A 25,710-nucleotide genomic window follows, 5' to 3' on the forward strand; every position below is an offset into this window, starting at 1 on the left:
GAGACATTCATTGCATTTGGTGAATACATCTCTGAGTCAGTGTCTTCTTGATGTCATTTATCTCTTTGACCATATTGTCTTTTAACTCATTAATTTGTTGGAAAATTTGTGTGCATCTCACTGATTATTTCTCTCAAATTCTGTGTCTCTTCTGGGGCTTTGATATATTCCTTTTCTTGGGCCATGTCTTCTATTTTCTTAGTAAGGCTTGTAATTTTTCTGATATCTAGGCATCTGATTAGGATATAGTTTACTCAGTGCTCAATTTCTTTTGCTTTTGTAGGGTTTTAGTGGCAGGAGCTTGTGTGTTAACACTGGTCTCTGATTCCTGGCTAGACCTGGATTGTTAGTACTGTCCCTGCTGGTTGCTCAAAACGGGGCATTGGGGTAAGTCTGAGGCACATGTTGCAGGAGAAGGGCAATGGTTTTGTGGAGGAGCTGGTACCACTGCATGGAGCCAGGAGCTGACAGCTAGGCCATCAGCTGATAGCCAACACCCACCCAGGAGCCCCTCTGCACACCTGAGTGTCCATGCAGCCCCACGGAGCAGCGAGTCAGTGAGGGCCTTGGGCTCCTGGTGCAAACATCGTATGGCATGCAGATTTGAGCACTTCCTGCACTGTTGAGGAGGGTCTCCACACATGTGGTGCTTCCATTCCAGTGTGTCTGGGCTGCCAGGCTATGGCACTTGCCAGCATTCTCTGAGCTCTTCCCATTCCCCTCTTCTATCCTCTGCCACCCACATGCAGCTCATCCATGTGGTCTATCCTGGAGAAAGATCCATGGGCACTTGAGAAGATTGTATAACCCACTGAGTTTGGATGCAGTGTTCTATATAGGTCTGTTAGGTCTAACTCATTTATCATATTGTTCAAGTTCTCTGTTTCCTTGTTGATCTTCTGTCTAGTTGTTCTATCTAATAATGTGAGTGGGATGTTGAAGTCTCCTATGATTATTGTAGAGATGTTTTCTCCCTTCAGTTTTCCCAGGGTTTGTCTCATGTATTTTGAGGTACCCTGGTTAGATGCATAGATATTTATGGCTGTTATATCCTCCTGTTGGATTGTCTCTTTTATTAATATATAATGGCCTTCTGTATCTCTTATACTTTTTTGCATTTAAAGTCTGTTTTGTCTGATATTAGTATAGCTACCCCTGCTCTTTTCTGGTTACTATTCGTGCAGAATATCTTTTTCCAACCTTTCACTTTCAACCAGTTTGTATCTCTGAATCTAAGGTAAGTGTCTTGCAAGCAGCATATAGATGGCTCATGTTTTTTTATCCATTCTGTCAGTCTGTATCTTTTGATTGGTGAGTTTAATCCATTCACATTCAATGATATTACTGTAAATGCATCATTTACTTCTTCCATTTGTTCTTTGGTTTTCATATGTCATATCTTATTTTTATCTGTTATTTTACTCTTTTGGTTATCCTTTCCACTATTCTTTCTTCTATACTCTCCTCCAAGCCTGTCTCTCCTTTTTATTTCAGGTTCTAAGGCTCCCTTTAATATTTCTTGCAAAGGTGGACTCTCTTTTGCAAACTCTTTTAGTTTCTGTTTGTTTGTGAATAATTTATACTCACCTTCATATTTGAAGGACAATTTTGTGGATAAAGAATTCTCAGCTGACAGTTTTTCTCTTTCAGTATCCTGATTGTATCATACAACTATTTTCTCACCTCCATGGTTTCCAAAGAGAAATCTGCACTAAGTCTTGTTGGACATCCCTTGTACGTGATGGTTTGCTTCTCTCTTGCTGCACTGACAACATTCTCTTTATCTCTGACATTTGACATTCTGAGTAGTATGTGTCTTGGAGTAGGTCTATTCGGATTTATTCTGATTGGGGTTCAGTGTGCTTCTTGGATATGTAAGTTCATTTTTTTCATGAGAGTTGGCAATTTTTCAGCTATGATTTTCTCAAATACTCTTTCTGTCCCTTTTCCCTTCTTTTCTCCTTCTGGAACTCCTATGACATGTATGTTGTTGTGTTTTGTTTTGTCATGCAACTCTCTGAGCCCCTGCTCAACTTTTTCCATTCCTTTCTCTCTGTGTTCTTTTCTCTCATTAATTTTAGCTGTTCTGTCTTCACTATCACTTATTCTTTTTCCTACCATTTTGAGTCTGCTGGTGTACGCCTCAAATGTTTTTCATCTCACCTATTGTCTTTCATTCCCATGGCTCTGTTACCTTTCTGTTCAGGATTTCAAATTCTTCTTGCACTCACTAAAGATCTCCTTGATGTCATTTATCTCTTTGACCATATTATCTTTTAACTCATTAATTTAATTTTGGAAATTTGTGCACATTTTCTTAGTAAGGCTAGTAACTTTTTGCTGATATCTAGGCATCAGATAAGGATGTAGTTTACTCAGATGCTCAATTTCTTTCTCTTTTTTAGGGATTTAGTGGCAGGAACCTGTGTGTTACCACTGCTCTCTGATTCTTGGTTCAACCTGAATTGTTAGGATTGTCCTGCTGGTTGCTCAAAACTGGGCGCTGGACCCAGTAATTGATTGTACAGTCACTTCCTAGGGTCTTGGAGAGGGAGGCTATAGAGGCCAGAAAAAGCCTTTCCTATTTATTTTTAATTTTCTTTTTTCTCTCAAGATTTTATTTATTTATTTCTCTCCCTTCCCCCCACCCCGGTTGTCTGTTCTCTGTGTCTATTTGCTGCGTCTTCTTTGTCCGCTTCTATTGTTGTCAGTGGCATGGGAATCTGTGTTTCTTTTTGTTGTGTCATCTTGTTGTGTCAGCTCTCCGTGTGAGCGGCACCATTCCTGGGCAGGATGCACTTTCTTTCACGCTAGGCGGCTCTCCTTATGGGGTGCACTCCTTGCGCGTGGGGCTCCCCTATGCGGGGTCACCCCTGCGTGGCACGGCACTCCTTGTGCTCATCAGCACTGCAAACGGGCCAGCTCCACACCAGTCAAGGAGGCCCAGGGTTTGAACTGCAGACCTCTCATGTGGTAGACAGACTCCCTAACCACTGGGCCAAGTCCGCCGCCTATTTTTTATTTTCTTGCATGCACTTCCTTTGTCTGCAAGCAGATGGCGCTCTTTAACAACTCTCAGTTCAGTGTCTGGTCCGGAGTGTATTTGTTGCAATACAGGCCTGATCAGTGGGGTCAGAGCATCCTGTCTGGAGGCTAAGAGCATTGTATTTCAAACTTTCTCTGAGACAGTTCTCCAGCCTTCTCTGGCAGCCATCTCCCTTTTCTGGGCTAGGAAATATTTCCACTCCCCTCTGATCCTCAACAATTAGTCCCTGTTAGTAGAGGAGGATTGGGAGGGTCATATATCTTTAGTCCCTTGCAGGGTCCAAGGCAAAAATGCTGCAGCCCCACCCTGGGACACAACAGACCCAATGTGTGAGTGAAAAGCTGAGTCAGCCTCAGCTGTGTCCCTCTCTCTCCCCTTCCCTGGAGCATTCTCAACAATTAGCTCCAGCTAGAAGAGAGGGAGGTTGTGAAGGTCGGGTTTCTCCTTCCCGAGCTCCCAGGGCAAACCAGTGTGTGATCCCACCTGGTCTGGAAGAGCTCCTGGGACACAAGCAGATCAAATTTGTGGGTCAGAAACTGAGTCAGTCTTCACTGTGTGTGTCTCTCTCCCCTTTCCTGGGGTGGGAGATCCCTGGAGACTCCTTTGTCTATAGCAGCAAGCCCAGAGGCCTGAGAATTCTGAAGTGTCTTTAGTGTGGGGGATGGTGCTGGCAGCAGCTGCCACTGGTTTCAACTCACAGTTCTGTGGTTGAAATTTCCCTCCTTTGTCCCTTTCTCCTCTGGGCAGGGTCCAGCCTTCACCTGGTGTCCTAAACCCTAGAAGATCTTTTTCTAGGCTCTTTCAGCCTGTCCTCTAGCTATTTTTCTAGAGAAAAGAGAGTCCCGTGTCTTTCTAGTCCGCCATCTTCCTGGAAGTCCTAAGACTGTTGACTTATAGCCTTTGACTAATATTTCCAATATATGAGCTTCCTCAGGGATGATTTCTGGCAAATTCTTTTCCTATGAATGGGCCAACTTTCAGGTGTCATGTGTGTTTTATAATTTTTTTTTCTTTTAGTACTGGATATTCTGAGTATTTTGTTGTAATAACTCTGGAAATCTGGTTCTCCCACTCCTCTGGGATTGCTAGGTGTTGTTGTTGTTATTGTTGTCAGCTGGATCCATTAAATTGTGACTTTTCCAAACTATTTTTCCTCCCAAATAGGTAATGGATCAGGAGGAGAAAAATAGAAGATACTGCATCCTTAAGAATCCTCAGTGGGAAGCGGACTTGGCCCAATGGATAGGGCATCCACCTACCACATGGGAGGTCCATAGTTCAAATCCCAGGCCTCCTTGACCCGTGTGCAGCTGGCCCGTGCGCAGTGCTGATGTGCACAAGGGGTGCCTTGCCATGCAGGGGTGTCTCCCGCGAAGGGGAGCCCCACACGCAAGGAGTGTGCCCTGTTAGGAGAGCCGCCCAGTGTGAAAGAAAGTGCAGCCTGCCCAGGAATGGTGCTGCCCACATGGAGAGCTGACACAACAAGATGACAACAAAAAGAAACACGGATTCCCGGTGCCGCTGATAAGGATAGAAGCAGTCACAGAAGAACACACAGCAAATGGACACAGAGAGCAGACAACTGTGGGGGAGGGGGGAGAAGGGGAGAGAAATGAATAAAAAATAAACCTTAAAAAAAAATCCTCAGAAGCTTTTGCCTGAGGTGAGTTGGAGTAATGGTTGCCCTCAGAGCCAGCCCCTAGCCCTCCTTTATCCATTGATACTGATAAAGGGAGATTGGCGTGGCACTGAACAAGCAAGAGTGTTGGTGCCTGCAACATGGACATTAGGGCTGGGTACAGAATTTTTTTGCCTTGTATGGTGGCAGAAGGTGTTTCTGGGATGATATGGCTGAGGAATACGATGGGCAGCATGCTCTGTGCTCTTGTGAGATATGTGGACAAGATCACCTACCTTCGGTGCTTAAAGTACATCCTTCCACCTACACCCTCATCTATACATCCTTTACACTTAGATGTGGCATTAGCTGCTTCAGATATAGACTGATTTAAATAGGTCCTTGGGATTCAGACGTGGCTCAACTGATAGAGTGTCCATCTACCATATGGAGGGTCCGGGGTTGGATCCCCAGGGTCTCCTGACCCGTGTGGTGAGCTGGCCTACGCGCAGTGCTGCTGCTGTGGACAAGAAGTGCCGTGCCACACAGGGGCATCCCTGCATAGGGGTCCCCCACGTGCAAGGAGTGTGCCCCGCAAGGAGAGCCGCCCTGCATGAACAAAAAAAGTGTGCAGCCCTCCCAGGAGTGGCACCGCATACACAGAGAACTGACACAGCAAGATGACACAAAAGAAAAGAAACACAGTTTCCCAGTGCCGCAGGATAATGAAAGTGGACACAGAAGAAAACACAGCGAATGGACACAATAGACAATGGGGGGAAGGGGAGAGGAATATATATAAATAGGTCCTTGAGCCAAGTCCAAGGTGTCTTATTTTGGCCTTAAACCTGGGCCAGACTTTGGCATCTGGTCTAGCACAAAAGGACTGAAATCTGTCTACTGTGTCTATCAACAAAGAGATCATGGGTGACCCTGACAGGAGTTTCAGAGGAGTGGTGGCAACTAGATCATAGTGGGAGGCAAGGAAGTAGTAACAACTCTTTTAAGGCATTTGACCGTCAACAGGAACAGAGAAAGAGGGTAGTAGTGGAGGGGAACGTGGGGCCAAGGGAGGAGTTTTAAGGCTGAGAGAGATTTTAAATGGTAATGAGGGGAAGCAGATGTGGCTCAGGTGACTTGGCTCCCGCTTACCACATGGGAGGTTGCTGGTTTGGATACCAGTGCCTCCTAAAGAAGACAGTGAATTGGTGTGACAGGCAGGCATGGCAAGCTGACACAACCAGAGACACAAGAAGGGGAATATAATGAGAGACACAACAAAGCAGGGAGCAGAGGTTCCTGGTGCCTCCTAAAGAGGACAGTGAGCTGGTGTGACAGCACAGGCTGACGCAACAAGATGATGCAAAAAGAAACACAGGGAAGAAAGACGAGAGATACAACAAAGCAGGGAACAGAGGTGGGTACCTCCCTCCTGCATTGGAGGTCCTGGGTTCAGCTCCTGGTGCCTCCTAAAAAGAAACAAGGAAGATGAACAGCAAACAACAAGGGTGGTGGGGAAAAATAAATAAATAAAATAAATCTTTTAAAATAAATCAATGCTGATAAGTAGGAGCTGGCATAGAACGAGTGGTGGAAGATTAATAGAGAGGTGTGATTATCAATAAAGTGAAGTCCTCGAGAAGGTGGGTAGTAGGATGAACAGCCATCTGAATTTGCCCAGGACTGAGGGATTTCCCAGGATGTAGGACTTTTAGTTTTAAAAGGGGTTGGTGGGTTACCTAATGGGAGGACAAGAGATGCAGAGCACAGTGGTGTGCTGGACCCTGGGAGGGGGAACAGTTCTTCTACTGAGACAAGAAAGGAGGAGGAAGGCTGATGAAGCTCAAGCAATTGGGCTCCCGTCTACCATATAGGAGGTCCAGGGTTCGATACCCAGGGCCTCCTGGTGAAGGCAAGCTGGTCCATGCAGTGAGCTGGCCCATGCAGAGTGCTGCCCCACGCAGCAAGATGATGCAACAAAAAAGAGACACAGAGGAGAGACAATAAGAGACTTAGACTAGGGAGTTGAAGTGGCGCAAGAAAATGGTTGCCTCTCCCACTCTGGAAGGTCCCAGAATTGGTTCCCAGAGCTGCCTAATGAGAATACAAGCAGACACAGAAGAACACACAGTGAATGGACACAGAGAGCAGACAATGGAGGGAGGGGGGAGAAACAAAGTATCTTAAAAAAAAAAAAGAGGAAAGGAGGGGCACATATTCAGGAAAGTTTGTGGATCTGGTGATAGAAAATTGATGGAGTCTCCTTCTTAGGAGTTCTGACTTCTCTGTGAGGTAGGAGATTTGATCACCCATTGGAGAGTGGGCTTCATGCTCTATCTCCAGCCCTTGCTACCAGACCTAGCACACAATAGGTGCTCAATAAATATTCATTGAAAGACTCAGAGAATGAATGAGATGGGGGGTAAGTGTTGAAGGTTGGGTACCCCATGGAGCAAACTCCAGGGTGGGGATTAGTGTGCAGGAAATTTATTAGGTAGTTCTTTTAGAATCAGTATCTGTGGAAGAGAAGAAGGAAGCAGGGTTTGGAGGAGCTGAGCTGGGAGCCCTGAAACTGGGACAATCCTTCAGAGTTCTTCTGAGTAGGGACCAGAGGGCGGGGCCTTTAAACCCCCATATTGGTCAGTCACTGAAGCAGACTACCTTGACAAAGTGGCATGATGCTGGGCAAAGCGGCTCACCTCAGCGGAGGCAATCCCTGAAGGGGGCTGGGAGCTGAGAGCCATCTGCTGGCAGCAGTCCCAACAGCTGGGAGAATAGACCCTTCTGTCCTGAAGGAGACCTGGACAGTGCATCACAGCATCCATTACTGGTAAAAGTGGAAGTAAAGGTGGAAGTTTAAGGAGAGTGAGGGGCATCTGACACAGCTGGTATTACAGTGGAGATGGTTATGTGGCAGGCACAGTGTCAGGTGCTGAGCGAGAGATTGTCCTACTTGGAAGATGCTTTCAGTACGGCTTTGGAGACAAGCAGGTAATTGCTAGGGGAATCCTGGAAGGCTTCACAAAAGAGGAGGCAATGGACCTGGGATTTGAATAATGAGCAAATGTTCTGCAGGCAGGCGAAGCAGCCGGGGACTCAGCAGACCCATCCCTGGCTCTGGGTCTGTAACCCTCCTGGCCTCAGCAGCTGTGCCGGTCCAGGCTTGAGCCCTTCTCAGGAGGAAAGGGGCCTGTGTCCTGGGGGCCTGGGAAGGACCCTCGCATTTGCCCCTCACCATCTAGGAAGAGACAGGAGCTGGAGCCCTGCCTAAATTTCATCAGCAGGAGGCATTGGGGTGGGGTGCCCACGATGATCTAGGGGAGGAAAGCCCACTCTGGCTGGGAGGGAGTGAGAGTCAACCCTTTCCCTACTCAAGGGACAGAGGGCTGGGCCCGGATAGGGTAAGGCATGTAACCCTGGGCCAGTTACTTCACCTCTCTGTGCCTCAGTGTTGTCACTCAGCAAATGGGAGTCAGGATCATAACTACCTAGTCTTGGGTGTACCTCTGTGATCCCTCTGAGTATCATGAAGCCTGGTGTTTTTTAAAAAAATCCATCTCTGGATCCTCAACACCAGCTAGGGTATGGCCCAAAGGAAGTATTCAGTAATGTTTGTTGAAGCAAGTAGAGAAAGTAGAGACAGGAGCTGATGGATGGGCCAGGGCCTTGGGTGGGAGCGGGTATCCTTGCGGTCTTGCTCCAAACTGGAGGCAACCACAGAGCCACTTTGGGGGCCAGAGTACTCAGGGCACTCTGTTCTCAATACTTAGCCCCAGGGCCTAGGTACCCCAAACTACTCCCTCCCCTAGTTTCCTACATTCAATTTGAGGTTACCAGGTGGAAGACATCTTCATTGATGGTCATCATCTCCAGCCCAGCCACTGAAGTGAAGTCAAGAGAACTTTAAACTGTGGGGCTCAGAAGACTTGGGTCGCAACAAAAATAATGCCTTTGCACGTTGTATCGTAACATCCCAAGCAGGTTCTCACCACGGCCTCACAACAGCCGGATATTACTATCCGGCCTCATTTTATAGACTGGGAAACTGAGGCACAGAGAGGCGAAGTGTTTTTCCTCAAAACACTGAGCATGGAAATGGTGGCACCAGGACCTGAGCCCAGTTCTGCTCTAGTTGCTGGGTCCCATTGTCTCTAGTTCTAGCTCCAGCTCTGTCCCAAACCAAACCAGGCAATGTTGGCTTGCTCTTTGGACCTCAGTTTTTCCAACTGTGTAATGGGGGGAGGGGGAGATGCCATTCTGTGGTTGATCCTCAGTTTTGGTGAATGGGGCAACGGGGTAACACATGGAATGCACGGGGGATAGCCGTCTGGTCTCTTTCTCCCCCAGTCCTCCTGCTGCCACCTCTCAGTAACCCTCACATACCCTCCCAGTTCCAAACATGTGTAGGCTTTTCACTTCCACTTTATTATCACCTAATTTGTAAGATTTTAAGGTTTGTTACCTGGAAGGGAGTGAGGAGCTCACACCTCCAGTTCCGCTTTTCAAATATACCTTCATCACTTGTGAAAATAGCCTTATTAACAGCCTCTAACCTGCGACAGCTTGTGGGGGCACCCAGATAAATAAATGCAGAGGGAACCAGGGCAGGAGAAACAGCACTGCAAGCTGGGGTATGGCGGCCTCTGAACCCCTGGATTCTTCTCCCAGCCCCTGGGGGTCCCAGAGCCATTGTCCACGTCAGCAGAAGGTGGGCAAGGCCCAGAGTGGCCTTGGGCAATTGGCCACCTTCCCTGGGTCTCTGCCTCCTGCCTTCTCCTCTGATGCCCAGAGATCCTCTGGGAAAGAGCTCGCGTGCCTCCCGGCTTCCCTGTCCCCTGGATGCTTGTCCAGGATTGATTCTCTGGGCAGCTCCCCCTCCGAGCAGTAAATGAAATATCGGTAACCAGGAGTGAGGCGGGAGGCAATTAACCCCTAGACCTCTCCATGGCAGATGTGTTTGTAGCAGGCTGGAGTGGAGAGCTGAGCGCACCTGCCTGGCCTTTCTGCAAAGTCATCCAATTAAGGCAGCCCCCAGCAGTGGGCCCCATTTCCCCCTCTGGTCCCCATAACTCCAGAAACCAGGGCAGCCCCAACCCCTAGGGCTGGCAGCTACCCGGGCACAGGACGGCCTGCCCTTCCTCGTGTGGTTGAGCTCCAGGGGCTCCTCTGTCTTCATGCCCCTCCTGGCAGGGACATTATTCATTAATTAATCACACATCTTTCTAAAGGGGAGGCAGCCTGGGGAGGCTTCTCGCTTCCTTGCTTCAGAGTAGACCTGTCATTCTGCCTGTCCACCCAGCTCTGCCCCCAGGGAATGTTCCTGTGCCAGGAAGCTTCTAACTGAGCAGGGGGAGACACAGGACCTGCTTGCAGGGAGCTGCCAGTCTGAGGTGGGGACCCAACCCCTGGCCTCAGCTACCCTCAGAGCCACTGTTGGGGGAGCCATAATCTCTGCAACTAGAAAATCCCTGATCTCAGAAGAGATACAGACCCCACCCCCAAGGAGCTGACAATCTGAGGAGAAAACAATCTTTGTCTTTGAGGAGCCCCCATCTAAGACAGGAGACACAGGTCTCACCTTCAGGAAGCTTCCCAATCTGCCAGTGGAGACACAGCCCTTGCCCTCTGGGAGTCCCAAGTCTGAGGGGGAAAACACAGGCTTAGCCTTTGGGGATTTCCTGATAGGGAAACAGTCCCCCAGCAAGCCCCCCTGCAGCTAGGTTGCTGCCTGAGTGACAAGCTGCTGGCGGCTGGCGCAGCCGGCCCCTCCTGGTACCCTACAAAGGTAGAAAAAGTTCCTTGGCTTCAGTGCAGTCCCAGCTGTGCCACAGACTTGCTGCATGACCATGGGCAAGTCGCAAATTTTCTCTAGAGTCTGATTACCTCATCTGCAAAATGGGGGTTTTAGTTCTACCCCTCAAAATGGCACGAGGATTGTCAGATCAAATTAAAAAAAAAAAAAAAGTCAGATCGCCAAAAAAAGGAGGAGAAAGAAGAGCAGAAGGAGAAGAGGAAAAAGAAGGGGAAGGGAAGGAAGTCAAGGGAAGGAATGGGGAGGGGAGAGGAGGGGAGGGAAGGGGAGGGGAAGGGGGTGGGAGGGAAGGAGGGAAGGAGGGAAATAGAGCTAGGCACTCATCACAGAAATTATTAACATGCTTTTTATTGTAACAGAGATCCTGGACCAGTCCCTGTGGTTTCTTGGGAGGCTGGGGGAGCCCCCCTTGCAAGTGTGGTGGCTGGATAATTCCATGCCAGTGTGGCCATTAAAGAATCACAGGGGGTGGGGGGGGGGGTCTGGGGGCAGAGGGGAGAGGGCTTTCTAATCTAATAACTCTTCTCACTGAGACTCTAGTTTCAGCTAGATTTGCCAGGGATTTTTATTGGGTTTGTGGGGACCCGCAGATTTCAATCTCCAGACCCCACAGGGAAGGAACAAGCATTAAGCTAATTTTATTAAATGGCCACAGCTGGCAGTGGGGGGAAGTGGGGGAGAGGCAGGGGGATAAAGAAAGTCATTCAAGCCTGCCAGCCGTGGCAAGGGTCCATCCATAGGGCCGGCCAGGAGGGCGGCCATCCCTCCTTCCTGTCTCTCCAGCTGAGCTGGACTGGGGAGGGAAGGCCAGATGGGATCTTTCCTCATTGCAGAGTCCTGGGATTCTCCAAGAGGCTCACCCCTGTAAATAGACCCGGCCCCTGCAGGGCTGGGTGAGGGTGGAGGGGCCGAGCTCAGGCAGTAAGGGAGGCTGAGCTGTCCCAAAGCTGTCCTTCCTCAGTTTTGCTTTGGAGATTCCAAATCTTTATGAAATATGGCAGACTGGGTAAGGACGTGAATTTCAGTTCAAATACCAGGATTTGCCTCTTCCTAGCTCTGTGACCTTGGCAAGTTACTTAACTTCTCTGAGCCTCAGATTTCTTAACTAAAATGAAGAGAATAAAAGTAACTATGATAAAAGGTACGAAAGCATTTCCTGCAAATCCCCTCCCTTCCCCCACCACACACACACGAGATAATATTTATAAAGTTTTTATATGGTGTCTGGTACAGAGTGGGGCTCTCTAGATAGTAGCTATTATTAATTAGGAAAGCTCTAACCCGGTGACTGTCGAGGTCCCAGTTACAGGAGTTGAGGGAGGTAGTGGCAGGACAGCGACAGCTTGTTGTCTCCAAGGGTCTAGGTGCTTCTTGAATTCAAGTGCAACCACAGAATTTAGCCACTGTGTCACATTAAGTAAAAGCTATTTAGCCTTCCTGGAAAAAGAAGAAAATCTACCCATCTAACCTCCCAGGGCTGCTGGGTATGAGATGACATGCCTGAAAGCATTCTGCAAGCTTTAAAATGATTTATAAAAAATAAAATAAAATAAAATGATTTATAAATAAGAGCTGTGTTTACATTCTCTTTAATACCAAGCAAGGTAGGTCTCGTTACCCAACATTTTGTAGATGAAAAAACCGAGGCCCAGAGGTGAAGCGACTGGACCGAGGTAACCAGCTCTTAGTGCAATGCTTGGTCCTTTCATTGCTGCAACTAACCCAGAACTGAGCCCGGGAGAGCTGACTTGCTCAGGGTCACACACCCTGGTGTTGTTGGGTCAAGAACCTAGGTCTCCTAGTTTAAAACTTGCTGAGCCTTTGGGATACTGGAGTCACTTTCAAGGATGTAAAAAATGGAACTTCACCATGGAAGAAGCCAATGTAACTCGACCGCTTCCCCTTCGAGCTGCCCAGGACTGCTTGGCCCCCCTCCTACAGCAGCTCTGACTCTGGCACCCGGCTTCCCCCAGATCCTGGGGAATCTTCCACTAGTCTTAGCAAGTCACAGCCCCTCTCCGAGCCTTGCTTTCTCACCCTGAAACACGGGGCGGCTGGAGTAGATAAGCACCAAGGTTCCTGACAAGGGCGTAGACTGGGACTCTAAGGAGTGGGCCTCAGTCAGTTCCTGAACTCCAGCCACACTTCAGCCTCCCTCGTCCACTGCAGATCCAGGGAGTGAATTATTCCCCTGCAAATTCTTCAATCTTCAATCTTGCTGTCATAGGGAATTCAAGGGTTACAAATGTACTTTAATGCTAGTCTGAACAAACTGAATATGGGAGTCTGGAAACAAAATATTATTGATCCCTTTTCATTAGTAGCAGATGTCTTTTGGTGTAGCTGGGCCCCTAGCCCTGGCTCAACCCAAGGTGGCTAATTGACAACCGAGGGTGTTTGCTCTATTTACATCTTACATCTCTAGTTCTATACTGCAGAGCCTTGCAACGCCTTCTGAGATGAAAATGACCTCTCTTCCTGGGACAAGTCTGCATCCTGGAGAGAAAGGAACTCAGCTGAGGTGCTCAGACACAGCGACAGCCGAGCTCCCTGTCCCTTCCCCCTGCTTGTGGAGACACCGCCTTCCAGGCTTCCGCCCCTCCACATTTTTTCTCCACTAGTCCCAGGAAGTTCTTCTTTCTGGTGCTCTTGGAGAGGTCCCAGTTCCTACCCCTGAGCTGGGCCAAGGCCAGCCACTGTGGAAGGCTGGGGTGACATTCCGCCCCGCTGACAGGGCCAGCAGACCTCCTTTCTTGGAATAAGAAACCTACTGGCTGACACATAGGAAGCAAGTGGCCGGCAGCCAGGCCAGCTGTACCACCTGGTGATCCTGACAGGGGGCCTATGGTGGGAGTTGTCTGGGCCTCACCTGGCAGGGTGTTTGGTGACTGAACCTTCATGCTAGTTTCTCAGGGACGCAGTTAAGAAGGGAGTGGAGGGGAATTAATTGAGGCTTATGGAGAAGCTGGCAGGGGACTGGGGAACAAGGTGACAAGAAGGTCCCACTACAGAGCTGAAAAGAGCAAAGAAGCAGTCTCGGGTCGGGGTTCAGGTCCCTTTCTGCGTCTTTTTTTCCCCTACCACCACCCCCTCTTCCTTTTGGGTGGGGTCCTACTTCAGGGCCAGGAAGAGGCCTGCTTCTCTGCTCTCACTTCGGCCCCTGCTCTCCCACCCCTTCCCAGGTGGAAGGAGTCCACGGCCCCCCTCCTGCAGCCCCTCCCCTGGGCACAGAGGAACCCCCACAGGGTGGAAGTGTTTTTATTATAGCTTTGGTTAAACAGGGCGCGGCGGAGCCGGGCGGGAGCTTTGGGGGCGCTGGGAAGCTACTAGCCAGCCCCCATCCCGTCCCTCCCCAGGCGGCGCCACCACGTTGCGGGGAAGGGCAGCGCACCACGGCGGCACGGAAAGCGACCCCGCCCTGACCTCCCCCCCGCAGGGGCAGGCTGGCGGGCAGGTAGTAAACAGTCCTATTGTACAAATGTACAGCGCGGTGCAGGCGGGGACGGCCCACGCTGCGCCCCAGGGACGCAGCAGGGCGCGCCGGCCCGGCTCGGCGGCGACCCGGCGGGAGGGCCCAGCTGCGGCCCGGGCGGTGGCGAGAGCGGGCCGGGGCGTCATAGCCGGGGAGCCGGCGGCGCGGGGCGGGCAGGGGCGCGGGGCGCTCAGTCGGAGTAGATGATGAAGCCGGAGAACGTGCTGTATTTGTTGCTGTTGCCGCCGTGCGCTTTGCCTCCGTCGAGCTTGATGAAGACCTCGTCGCCCGCGTCCAGGTGCAGGATCACGCTGTTGCTGGCGTAGTCGTAGTTCTGGTCTGCGTCCTGGGCGATGGCGCTGGCCCGCACCTGCGTGGAGGTGGGAAGGGCAGCGATGGGCTGTCAGGGGAGGCGCCACCGCGGCCGCTCGGCCACCAGCCCCATACCGGGGCTCTAGACCTGCTTCCCTCACATCCACGCCCCACACACATCCACGCCCTCGCGACTTTCCCAAACGGAAGGAGCGGGGCACAGAGGAGACCCAGATTTCCCCGGGCGGGTCCAGTCTGGGCCCCAATGTGGAGTTAAGGTGGGCTGGCTCTTCTCCCTCCTCTGGCCCTCCGTGAGGACCTCAAGGCCTCCAGCTGGAGCTGCCCTCCTGGTAGAGGGAAGAGGGGTCCTTCCCTCTGCCCTCCTAGTTCCCTCCTGTCTGTTGCCTCCCATTTCAGCCACACCCACCCGTTCTTGGCCCGTGGATGGGCCCAGGGTGCATTGTGGACCCATAGGTCAGGTGGCTGCACCAAGGCCAGGACCCACCCCAGAACCAGGACTGGACCTTTGGCTCCTTGTCTGAGGCTCCTTCCAGAGTCTCTCACACCGGAGCAGTGAGGTGGAAGGACTGGGAATTCCTTCCCCGCTTGAGGCTCAGATTGGACCTGGTCAGTGGCCCCTGAGGAACTGCAGTTGTACCCATGATTCCCGTCTCACCCCAGGGCAATGGAAAGGAACTGGTGGACAGAAGTGATCCTGGGCCTGATTGGATGGACACCCAGGTCGTGGTGCAAGGAGGCACCAGCATTTGGGCATGAAGCCTGCCATCACTTTCTGGGGCTTCCAAGGATAAGCATAAGATATTGGAGAGGGGTGGTGGTGGATGAATTCCCTCCTACCAGCATTCTTTAACAGCTGAGGCATTGTAAATCCTGAACGTTGGTATCTGGGGTCTCCCCAGGATTTCCTGGGTGGAGAGAGAATGGGAAGGGAGGAGGTTTCTCCAGGGTTCCATGGGGGGTGGGGGGAGGGTACAGGGAGCAGGTTCTTCCAGCCCTGTTCCTCAAGGGCCCCTCTCCATCCTGCTCCTTTCTTGAAGGCAGTTCCCCTGTGGGCAGATATTCTGGGCTGGACCAAGCCGAATTAGGGGAGAGGCCTGTCATGCCTTGGGGCAGAAGGAAGAACGGCTGGTCTCCCTGGCCCAGCTGCTAACTCAACCGCAGTGCTGCAAGGAAGAGGACCCAACCTGCTTGCACACAGTCGGCCACTTAGAGCCCAAACCCCACCTCTCTCCCCACAACCTCTTCTTCTCCAACCTGGGAAGGAACTGTTTGGGATGCTTAGCTTGGAAAACTCCCGAACCAGCTAAGGGTGGGGCGAAGGAATAAAATGAGGGGGAAATGTTCCCTGTCAAGGAGTTCAGTTTCTCTGAAAAATGAATGAGAAGAAGACCCTGCCTCACCACTGCCTCCTTTGTGAAAGCCTTTTGATAGCGAAGGAAATAAAATGTAATTTTAATGGAGCTTTGAGATACTAGGGAAGAACAGAAAGCAAGCAACCAACTTCTGTATTGTTCCCTGGGCCCTAATCCTGGTAGTATTTATTATTACACATGCATTTCATTATCTCTGCTAATAAATTACTACTAATAACAATTATTTTTATTACCCAGATTAATATAGCCTTAACTCATTAAAACAGTGTGCTCTTTAATAGCCAAACCCATTAGAATACAGTCATCTGTCATCAGGAATCTCCTGGTGATGTGACAGGCATCAGAACTGTTATGATTGTGTTTATTATTTATTCATCACTATGATTGTTGCTGTAATTATCCTAATTATCCACAGAAGCCAGGAGAATTTATGCCCCGTCCCTCCTTACACGGTGGGAGATCCGGGAACAGAACCCAGGGGTCCCGATTCCCTACTGGAGACTGGAAACAGTTGAGGCATCTGGCTCCTCCTGGGAGCCAAGGGTAAATTTGGGAAATTGAAGTTGCCATGGAAGCAGGAAGGCAGGTCTGGGACTAGGCACGAGGGGGCGCTGTAGACTCACTTCTGCAGGGCTGCCAGTAGGGGAAACTGAGGCAGTGGTCTGGTCAAGGGCCTGGAATGCGGGAAAACCCAGGAAGCCTACCCCTACCCCAGATCATGCTGGACTTTTGGATGTACAGGCATGGCTCCCACGGGCAGCTAGCCTGGCCCACAGAGGACACTTTCACGTTCACTGAGCACCTACTGAGCCACTGTGCTCTGGGAGAGGCTGATCATTGGGCGAGGGGCTGACCTCCAGGCAGGTCTTTATACCACAGCCCTCAGGCTATATACACCCACTGCCTCTCCCCTTACTTAGCCTCTGCTGTCTACACCCCTTGCTCCCTGCCCTTTAAAAAAAAAATATATATATATATATATTATGGTAACATATATATAACATAAAATTTGCCATTTTTAAGTGTAAAAATTAGTGGCATTAATCACATTTACAATGTTGTACCACCATCACCACCACCCGTTACCAAAACGTTTTCATCACCCAAACAGAAATTCTGTACCCATTAAGAAGTAACTTCCCACTCTCCCTATTTCCATCCCCTGGTAACCACTAATCTACTTTCTGTTTCTATGAATTTGCCTTTTCTAGATACTTTGCATGGGTGAAGTCATACAAAATCTGTCCTTTTGTGTATGGCTTAGTTCACTTAGCATAATATTTTTAAGGTTCATCCATGTTGTAGAATGTATCAGAAAGCCATTCTTTTTTATGGTTGAATAACATTTAATTGTATATATACCACGTTTTGTTTATGCATTCATCTATTGATGGGCACTTGTGTTGCTTCCACATTTTGGGTATTGTGAATAATACCGCTATGAACATTGGTATACACGTATCTGTTTGAGTCCTTGTTTTCAATTCTTTGGGGGTATATACCTAGGAGTGGAATTGCTGGGTCATATGGTAATCCTTGCCAATTTTTAATACTCACCTTTCTCTGGACAAATGGCACTGTGGCCAAAGGCCCCAGCCCATCTTTACCCCACTCCCTGTCCAGTTCTCTTATTCTGCCCTCTACCTGACCCTTGTCACCTGGATGTCAGAAGTAACTCACCTTGCCCCAGCCCAGTACCCTTTTCTCAGGGTCCCCAAAACCCAATGATCAGGGCTTGGTGCCAGCAGGCTGCAAGGCAGTGACTGACTCAAAACCACTCCTAGGGAAAGGATAGGATGGGCATCAGTCAAGAAGAGGGGACCTTAGCACCAGGCACAAAGGTGGTGCTCTTCTCCACCATATTGTCCAGGGAAGAACCAGGGCCTATCTCTGCCTTCCTGCAGAAATTCTAGAAGCCGCTGTGCAGGCAGGAAGTCACAGAAGAAGAGCACAGAGCTCAAGGTTGTCCCTGATCCAGAAAGCATGGGAGGTGTAAGGTCTTCTCCTCTGTTCCTATCACCCAGCCCTGTCCTTTTTTCTCTGCTTACTTGAATGTCCTCTTCCAACCTCTGAGCCAGGCAGTCCCTGCATCTGACCCTTCATTTCCCACCTAGCCTGTCTGCTCACTGTGGGGAACTCTCACGTGCAGGGAGGTCTGAACCAGGGCAGGCTGCACTGAATTGCTCCCCACAAGCAACACACTGGAGGACAGTAGTGGCCTGTGAGCTCCCAGCCCACCTTCAACATGGATCTTGGGTGTGTTATCGTCTGGTTACTACTGTCTCCTCTGCACAGACCATGAGTTCCTGGAGGGCGAGTAGATAGAATCCCTGGTGCCAAGCCCCAAACCTGGCTTCTAGTAGGGGCTCCAAACAAATGAGTTGAATGGCTAGTGGGATTAAAGGAGCCTCTTGGACAGACCAGAAGGAGAAGTCACAGAAGACCTGCGTAAGGAGAGTATGGGCCCCACTGTTTCTCTCTTTTGGTGGGGAGAAGGTTAAACAGTCTGAGTAACTGTATTAAAATGCTGGATCTTAGAAACTCCCAGTTAAAGCCATTTCCTTTTGTCCCTACTAGCCTGCGGTTGCCCCTCCAAAAAGCACCTCCTAATCAGGCTCTGCCAGTGTCCTCCTGCAGGAGGGGAAAGAAGGGGCTTTTAAGACTTTTGCCTCCCAGGGCCTGAAGCCAGTGCCTGCCCATCTTTGGGGCCTCTTGCCGGTCTCGCAGGCCCTGCCATGACCTCCTAGGTGGGGCAGGGTCTAGGGCCTGCCAATGGTCTGTCGGCTCCCTCCCTGCCAGGCAAGCTGGGCTCTTAGACCCCTGAATCCTCAGCTGGGTGCCAGCCCCAACTTCCTTAGGGAGAGTACGAAATCCCATTGATGAAGGTGACATTGCTGCATCCCTTATTGGTGATTAATAAGGGAATCATGGGGACGTCTGCCGAAGGAGCCCTCTCTGGATACTGGGGCCTGTGTTTGGTCAAGAACCAAGGACAAAGAGGAGAGACACAAGGCACAGAGAAGGGGGCGATACCCAGGGGAGAGAAGTCAGAAACTATGGGAGAGACAGATAGGGATGAAGACACACAGGGAGAGAGGGAAGAAAGAGAACAGCAGGCAGGGGAGAAGGAGGCAGCAGACCCTCGAGAACCTGGGAGGCTTTGGCTGCCTTCCCAAGCCACCCCTCCCCTTCACTCCTTGCAGACCCACAGACCAGCAGAGCCTCAGGGCAATGCTCCCTCGGGGAGGGGTTCCAACAGGGTGCAGGGGCTCAGTTACCCAGATTCCTTCTCAACTCCCACAAGCCCGGTTTGGGTTCTGACCCACGAAGTTCTCCCCTTCTTCATAGAGAAGGCTCGGGCCAACCACCGTTCCCCTCGCTGGGAACACTGGGGAGGAACGGGGTCGAGAGGGAGCCAAACAGTTGTCGCACTAGAGTGGAGTTGGCTGAGGTGGTCCCTGGGCTGGCCTCTCCAAGAGGCGTGATGCGCACTCACTGTCCCCGCACCAGCGTCCCTTGGATCTCATCGCTGGCCAGCTCGGGTCCCTGGGATACCGGCAGGGAACAGAAAGGATTCCCCGAAACTCCTGGAGCCAGGAGAAATTGGAGCTGGGGGACCAAGAGGAGGGGAGTTTCTATCTCTTCGCCCCGCCTTAGGAGGAAAAACTTTTCCCCCCGCGGCAGCCTTTTTGCGCCAGATAGCTCTGACTTGACAGGGAGGGGCCGCGCAGTCCCGGTTATTGCCAAGGGTGTCAGATTAGCCCGGTGGTCCCTTCCCGACGGCGAGAGACATACTGCAGCTAAGTCTCTGGCCGCTGGGTTCCCTTTGCCTTTGTGCCCAAAACGTCTCCAGCAGCCTGCATGCTCCGCTTGCGCGCACAGCCATCAGCCTGGGCGCCCGCGAGCGTCACGACCGCCTCTCCCCACCCTGTGCTCCAGGACCCAACCCTGCCTTCCCTAATCGCCGTTGGTATCTCCCTGGATCCCAGCTTCCAGATGCCGCCTCCTAAGGGCCAAGCCTGCAGGGGCCAATCCACGCGGAGCCCTGCGGTCAGAATAGTTGGGCTTATCTCCCGCATTTCCACGCCACCGTGCCCGGCGGCGTCTGCCTTGGAGGCGACGCCTAGGAACTGAGGATTTAGGGGGGTGCCCGCTGGCTGCGACCATTCCTGCATGTGATGCCCAAGGGAGGCCACGGCAGGGTCTCCACTTGCACCCGCCAGGCATGCCCACCTACTCCGACCCTGTGCCCATCTGCCCCCCGCTCCCTTGGGGCACTGCCCCCCAGGCCGTCTCCGTGCCCCGGCCGAACCCACCTGTCCGTTCTTGCAAAGGTCCGCCCACATACTGGTGCCGTCGCCGCCGCGCATGAGGACGTGGTAGGTGAAAAAGTAGGTGCCAGGAATGTTGCAGGTAAACTTGCCGCTGGCTGCGTCGTAGTTGTTGCCTAGGTTGGTGACTACGTCGTCGAACTTGAGCACCTCGTAACCCTCGTGGGGGTTCTTGAGGCCGGCGTAAAAGGCCACGCGCGGCACCGTAGTGTAGGTAGCCGTGCTGATGGCGCCGCTGCCCCCAGCGCCCGGCAGCCCGGGGGGACCCGGCTTGCCCGGCTCGCCCTTCTTTCCCGGCGGCCCCACGGGGCCAGGAGGACCTGGGTCCCCGGGAGGGCCGGGAGGGCCCGGCTTGCCGGTGCGACCCGGTTTCCCCTGGGGGCCCTGCACCAGCGTGGAAGGCGGGGGCGCACCGCTCTGCTCGCTCAGGGCGTCGCCGCCGTCGGGCCGAGCGCCGGCGCCGGGGCCCCGCGCGGGGTAGGGGTCGCACACCATGCGGCAGGTGCCCAGCATCTCATAGTGGCCGTCCGGACCGCCCGAGCTCACCAGCACCGGGATGAGCACCACCAGCACCAACAGCATCACCACGCCCGCGGCGGCCGCCAATAGGGTCTTGCGGCCGGCGCGGAGCCTGGGGAGCGCCGGGCCGCCCGGCCGCGCCGTCGGGGCAATGGTGCCGGCGGGCAGGGGGCGCGGGTGGGGCGCCCGCGCTCAGGGGCGGTCCGGCGGGGCTGCGGGCATGGGGCCGGGCCGGGGGTGCCGCGCCGCGCGGGCCGTGCTGCCGAGCCCAGCCGCCGGCTCCGGCCTCGCGCCTCCCTCCTACTGCGCGGCGGGACTGAGCGCGGCGGCCGCAGCCTCCCGCCCGCCTGGCCCCGCCTCCCAGCGCCGGGGCCACCGCCCCCCCCGGCCCGGCCCCGCCCCGCCCGCTCTGCGCGCGCGAGGGGTGGGGCTGCGGGCGGGGCCGGCGCCTAATTGGGCGGTGGGAGGTGGCGCCCCGCCCACCTCGCGGGGAAGGAGGGAGAGGAGGCGGGGCCGGGGCCGCGAGAGGAAGGGGAGACCCAGGGAGCGAGAAGCAGATGCACGGAAACAGGGAGGGGTTACCGGCTGAGAAACCGGCGGAGGCACCCCGAGAAAGGGGAGAGAAGGCACCAGAGAGCGAACGGAACAGAGCTAGAGTGCCGAGGGGGACGGGGAACGGAGAGGCTTCGAGGGTCGGTCACGAGGAAAACGGAGCAGGGCAGAGGGGCGCACGGGTGGCCGCGGCCTGCTGGAGGGGAAGGTGAGGGGTGAGGATGCCCGGGTCTGCAGGGGACAGAGAGCGATTAAGGAGGACGGAGCGGCGAGCAAGAAAGAAGGACAAGGAAGAGGGATACTAGACAGAAGAAGGGAAGGCCGGAGGACAGGGGTGAGGGCCACCGCGCCCTCGGGCCTCGCAGGCCATCCCCAGCGGGGATCAGGCCTCAGGCCTGGCGTACTGAGAGTAGCCACCCCGTGCTCTTTCCTGGCTCTTGACCGCTCCTGGGGCCTGCCTTCCCCCAGAGGGGCCGGATCTTCCACCCCCTGTTCCCCTCTGCCCCATTCCCATTGAACTCCAGGCCAGCCTGGCTCTTTTTTCCTGGGTTCCCTTTCCTCCATCTTCCTCTGATCACCCCCTTTATCCCTGCTCCTGGACAAGGGAAAGTGGTGATCTTAAGAAGGTGGGCGCCCCAATGTTGTAGCTCCATTCTGACCGGTAAGATGTTCCCAGGTGATGTCCTGCTTCTCCAGCCTCCAGGAGGGGTTGATCTAGCCCAGCTCCTCAGCTACTCCCCTCCCTCCTCTCCTCAGCAGCCCCCTGACTCTTCTCCTCATCAGGCTGTGTGAGGCTCTTCTCTTCTTCAAGTGCAGTAAAGTGTTTAGGTTGCATAAGCTGAAATGTGTCTGCTTCCATCAAAATATTTGTCACACTATATGAGGCCCAGCTCATGCTGCTCCACTCCTCCTTCTCCACTCCCCCTTATACAGTCCACCAGGGAGGGCCTCCATTTGGAGCAGGGCCTCTTCCCACCCCCTGGAGACTCTTGCCCTGCTCACACTCTTTCCCCTACTAACCCATAGGACAGTCTATAGAATTCTCTGGCGTTCCCTACCCAGGGTGGAGACTATTTAGCCTTGCCAAGGGCTGGAAAGAGGAAAGGTGCATCAAATGGGGGGCTGTGAGAAAAGACCCTCCAAGGGCTGACAGCTGAGCCCAGGTTACAGAGTACTCATCGCCGCCAAGGAGAAAGCTGAAAAAGAATGCAATAAATAACATTTATCCCTGTGTGGCCAGGTCTTGTGCTGAATGCTTTACATAAACTATCACCCTTGATGGTTTTTTTAAGGTTTTTAAATTTATTTCTCTCCCCTTCCCCCCATTTGTCTGTTCTGTGTCTATTTGCTGTGTATTCTTTTGTCTGCTTCTGTTGTTGTCAGCGGCACGGGAATCTGTGTTTCTTTTTGTTGCGTCATCTTGCTGTGTCAGCTCTCCGTGTGTGCGGTGCCATTTTTGGGCAGGTTGCACTTTCTTTCACGCTGGGCGGCTCTCCTTTTGGGGCGCACCCCCTACATGGGGGACACCCCTGCTTGGCAGGGCACTCCTTGCGCACATCAGCACTGTGCATGGGCCAGCTCCACAACAGGTCAAGGAAGCCCGGGGTTTGAACCGCGGACCTCCCACGTGGTAGACGAATGCCCTAACCACTGGGCCAAGTCCGCTTCCCCACCCTTGAGCTTTACAACAATCCAAAAAGGTGAAGTCCATCATTCTCATTTTGCTAATGGAGACCAGAGGCCCTGGAAAGTTAAGGATTTGCTCAAAGTCGCACAACTAAGAAGTGGTAGAGCCAGAATTCAAACTGGTAGCCTGGCTCCAAGCACTTCCCTCCTCCACACAACTCGGTCTCTAGGTATGGTTTACTGCCCAAAGGGAGAAAGTTGTTAAGTGCAGGGGACAGGGGACCCAGGCAGCAGACCTCTCCAGGCTCCGGAAGAGCAGTCTTCGGTTCTCGGTTATCAATCAAGCCTCAAGTCTCCCCTGTATTTGTTTCCCCGAAGAGCAATGGGACACGTGTACAGTCATTAGCCTATAATTTGTATAGACTCCCTCCCCCTGGTACACACGCACGCGGGCCCTTCCTCCTTTACGCGGTTGGGGCTCGTCGGCCACCCGAAGCCCTCCCCGAACCCGCGGGGGAAACGGCAGCTGGCAGTCCCGAGCGGAGGAGGAGGCGGGAGCACCCGTTCCCCGCCGTCGCCCGACCTCCGGGAGGCGCGCTCCGCGCGGCAAGGCGCCCGCCCCCAGTCCCCCACCCCGAAAGGCGCCCGCTCCCCCGGCGCTGTGTGGCGTCTCTGTCAGCCCAGCCGGATTCTCCCCGCTTCGCTGGAGTGGAAAATAACGGCTTCAAACTTTGCAGAGAGGAGCTGGTGCCAGCACTTTAATTAACAGCCGTCTTGGCCTGCGAGCCTGGGGCCACCGGCTTCGCACCTCCCCGGGGCTCTCCGGGCCCCGCCCCGCCCCCGCCCGGGTCCCGAAGGAGACACCCCGACCCCGACCACCATCCTCGGCGCTCCGGGCCCCCGTTTTCCCGAGAGAGGAAGGCCTCGCCGCTGCTGCCTTAGGAGAGGCTCCCCAGCCTAATACCTTAAGACCCCCAGATCACCCCCACCCCAAACTCTCAAAAGCCTAGTGTCTAAAGATTCTGGAATTAGAGACCTGCCTCGCAATCCCAGCTGGTGATTTTAGGAAATTCACCTCACCTCGCAGACATCATTGTCCTCCTCTGTTAAAAAAAAAAAAAAAATGTTGGGCTCCGTGTCCTACCCTTATTATACCCCAGTAAATGGTGGCTAAGAGAATTCTTTCACCTGGAGGCTAAGAAGGCCCTCCCACCCCACCCCCACCCCAAGACTGCAGTCTCCTCCCATCCTGCCTTCTTCCTGCAGTTCGCTAGGTTTGGTCCTAGGAGGGAAGGAGACAATGGGCCTGCGCTTCCAGGTTCAGAGAAGAAACTAGGTGAGTGAGGACGGAATGCTGGGGTCCTGGCACCCAGGCCCCCTTCTTCGACCACTGCCAAGACCAGGGACCCAAGTGTTCAGTAAGTGGGGGATCGCCGGGCTGGGGGCTGCAGGGCTGACTTTGCTTTCTGTCCTGTGGCTGGGTGCTGCCTCGGCATGGCTGACAGACTCCTGCCCCCCCATCATTGTGGGGGTGGGGGGATGGGTGGTGGCATTGGGGTGGTTGTGTGGACGGTACAGGAAAGTGGGTAAGGCTCTTTATGCATGCTGACTTTAGGAAACCGGGAGGCTGCTCTGTGGTATTTGGGGGTTCTTTGAGTGAGTGTGAGTGGGTGAGAATGTGTAAGAGACAGTGTTTGTATGAATGTGTGTCTGGGTTTATGAGTGATGAGGCAGCCCTCCTTCACTGGCTGACAAATCTACATTCATTTATTCACCTGTTCATTCACTAAACATTTACTGAAAACACACTGTGAGGTCTGTCCAAAAATGGGTAAGACCGGAGCAGTACCCCGGAAGAGCTCAGTTTGTCAAGGCACAGGCACAAAGAAGTGATAAATGCTATAGTAATCATTGTAGCTATCATTGAGCACTTACTAAGTGTAAAGCCCCATTCTAAGCACTTTACCTGGATCATCCCATTTGAATTTAACTACCTCTTATTATGGATTAATAACTATTACATGGCTTATACCATGTAACATACACGGCTTATATAATTTAATATTAGTAACCCCAAGATGTAAGTACTATTATTCTCTCCCATTTTATAGCTGAGGAAACTAAGGCTTGGGTAGAGGTTTGTACTCTGTGTTATGAAGTACAGATGAAGCACAGATGGAGACTCCCTGCCCAGGGGACTCCATGATGACTTTACAGAGGAGGTGTCATTTCTCCTGCCCATCTGTCCATCTGTCCATCCATCCATCCATCTATCCTCCACTTATTCTACAAACCCATGTTATGTAACTGCCCACCATACCTCCTGTTAGCACAGGAGACAGTGATGAGCAAGCAAAGGCCCTGACGTCATGGAGTACAATGTATCACAAGAAGCTGGACAGGGAAGCAGACTTGGCCCAGTGGTTGGGGCGTCCGTCTACCACATGGGAGGCCCGCGGTTCAAACCCCGGGCCTCCTTGACCCGTGTGCAGCTGGCCCATGGCAGTGCTGATGCGCGCAAGGAATGCCGTGCCACACAGGGGTGTCCCCCGTGTAGGGGAGCCCCACGCGCAAGGAGTGCGCCCCGTAAGGACAGCCGCAAGAGAGTGCAGCCTGCCCAGGAATGGCGCCGCCCACACCTCCCATGCCGCAGGGACAACAGAAGCGGACAAAGAAACAATACGCAGCAAATGGACACAGAGAACAGACAACCGGGGGAGGGGGGGATTTAAATAAATAAATAAATCTTAAAAAAAAAAAAAAAAAAGAAGCTGGACAATTAAACAGGCAATTGATATCCAGCCTGTAAATGTATGGGGTATGATGGGAATGCTCAGTAGAGTTGTCTAATTACATTTGGAGGAAGAAAATCATGGGATGCTTCCTGGAGGAGGTGATATTTACGCAAAACCCTGATGAAAGAATAGGAGTTGGCAAAGTGAAGAGGATGGCCACCAGAGGTGGAGGAAGGAGGAAGAGTATTTCAGATAGAGGAAACAGCATGTGATAAGGAAAGTTCTTGCAGGGC

The 25,710-nt window shown here is 52.6% G+C and overlaps 1 protein-coding gene across 1 annotated transcript; it reads right to left on the bottom strand.

Moving 5' to 3' along the window:
• Nucleotides 1–10,846: 10,846 nt before the first annotated feature.
• On the bottom strand, nt 10,847–20,769 carry C1QL1 (complement C1q like 1). Its single transcript, XM_004458754.4, has 2 exons — nt 19,971–20,769; nt 10,847–14,318 (listed from the first exon to the last, which is right to left on the bottom strand). The coding sequence occupies exons 1-2, from the start codon at nt 20,565–20,567 to the stop codon at nt 14,139–14,141; spliced, it is 777 nt and encodes a 258-aa protein (XP_004458811.2). The 5' UTR covers nt 20,568–20,769; the 3' UTR covers nt 10,847–14,138.
• Nucleotides 20,770–25,710: the final 4,941 nt, after the last annotated feature.

The sequence above is a fragment of the Dasypus novemcinctus genome, chromosome 21, assembly GCF_030445035.2.
Source record: "Dasypus novemcinctus isolate mDasNov1 chromosome 21, mDasNov1.1.hap2, whole genome shotgun sequence".
NCBI lineage: Eukaryota > Metazoa > Chordata > Mammalia > Cingulata > Dasypodidae > Dasypus > Dasypus novemcinctus.

Coding starts and splice junctions, on each gene's coding strand:
- C1QL1 (XM_004458754.4), bottom strand. CDS start 20,567: ATGCTGTTGGTGCTGGTGGTGCTCATCCCGGTGCTGGTGAGCTCGGGC. Junction 14,319..19,970: donor ACCTTTGCAAGAACGGACAG/GTGGGTTCGGCC, acceptor ACCTCCACGCAG/GTGCGGGCCAGCGCCATCGC.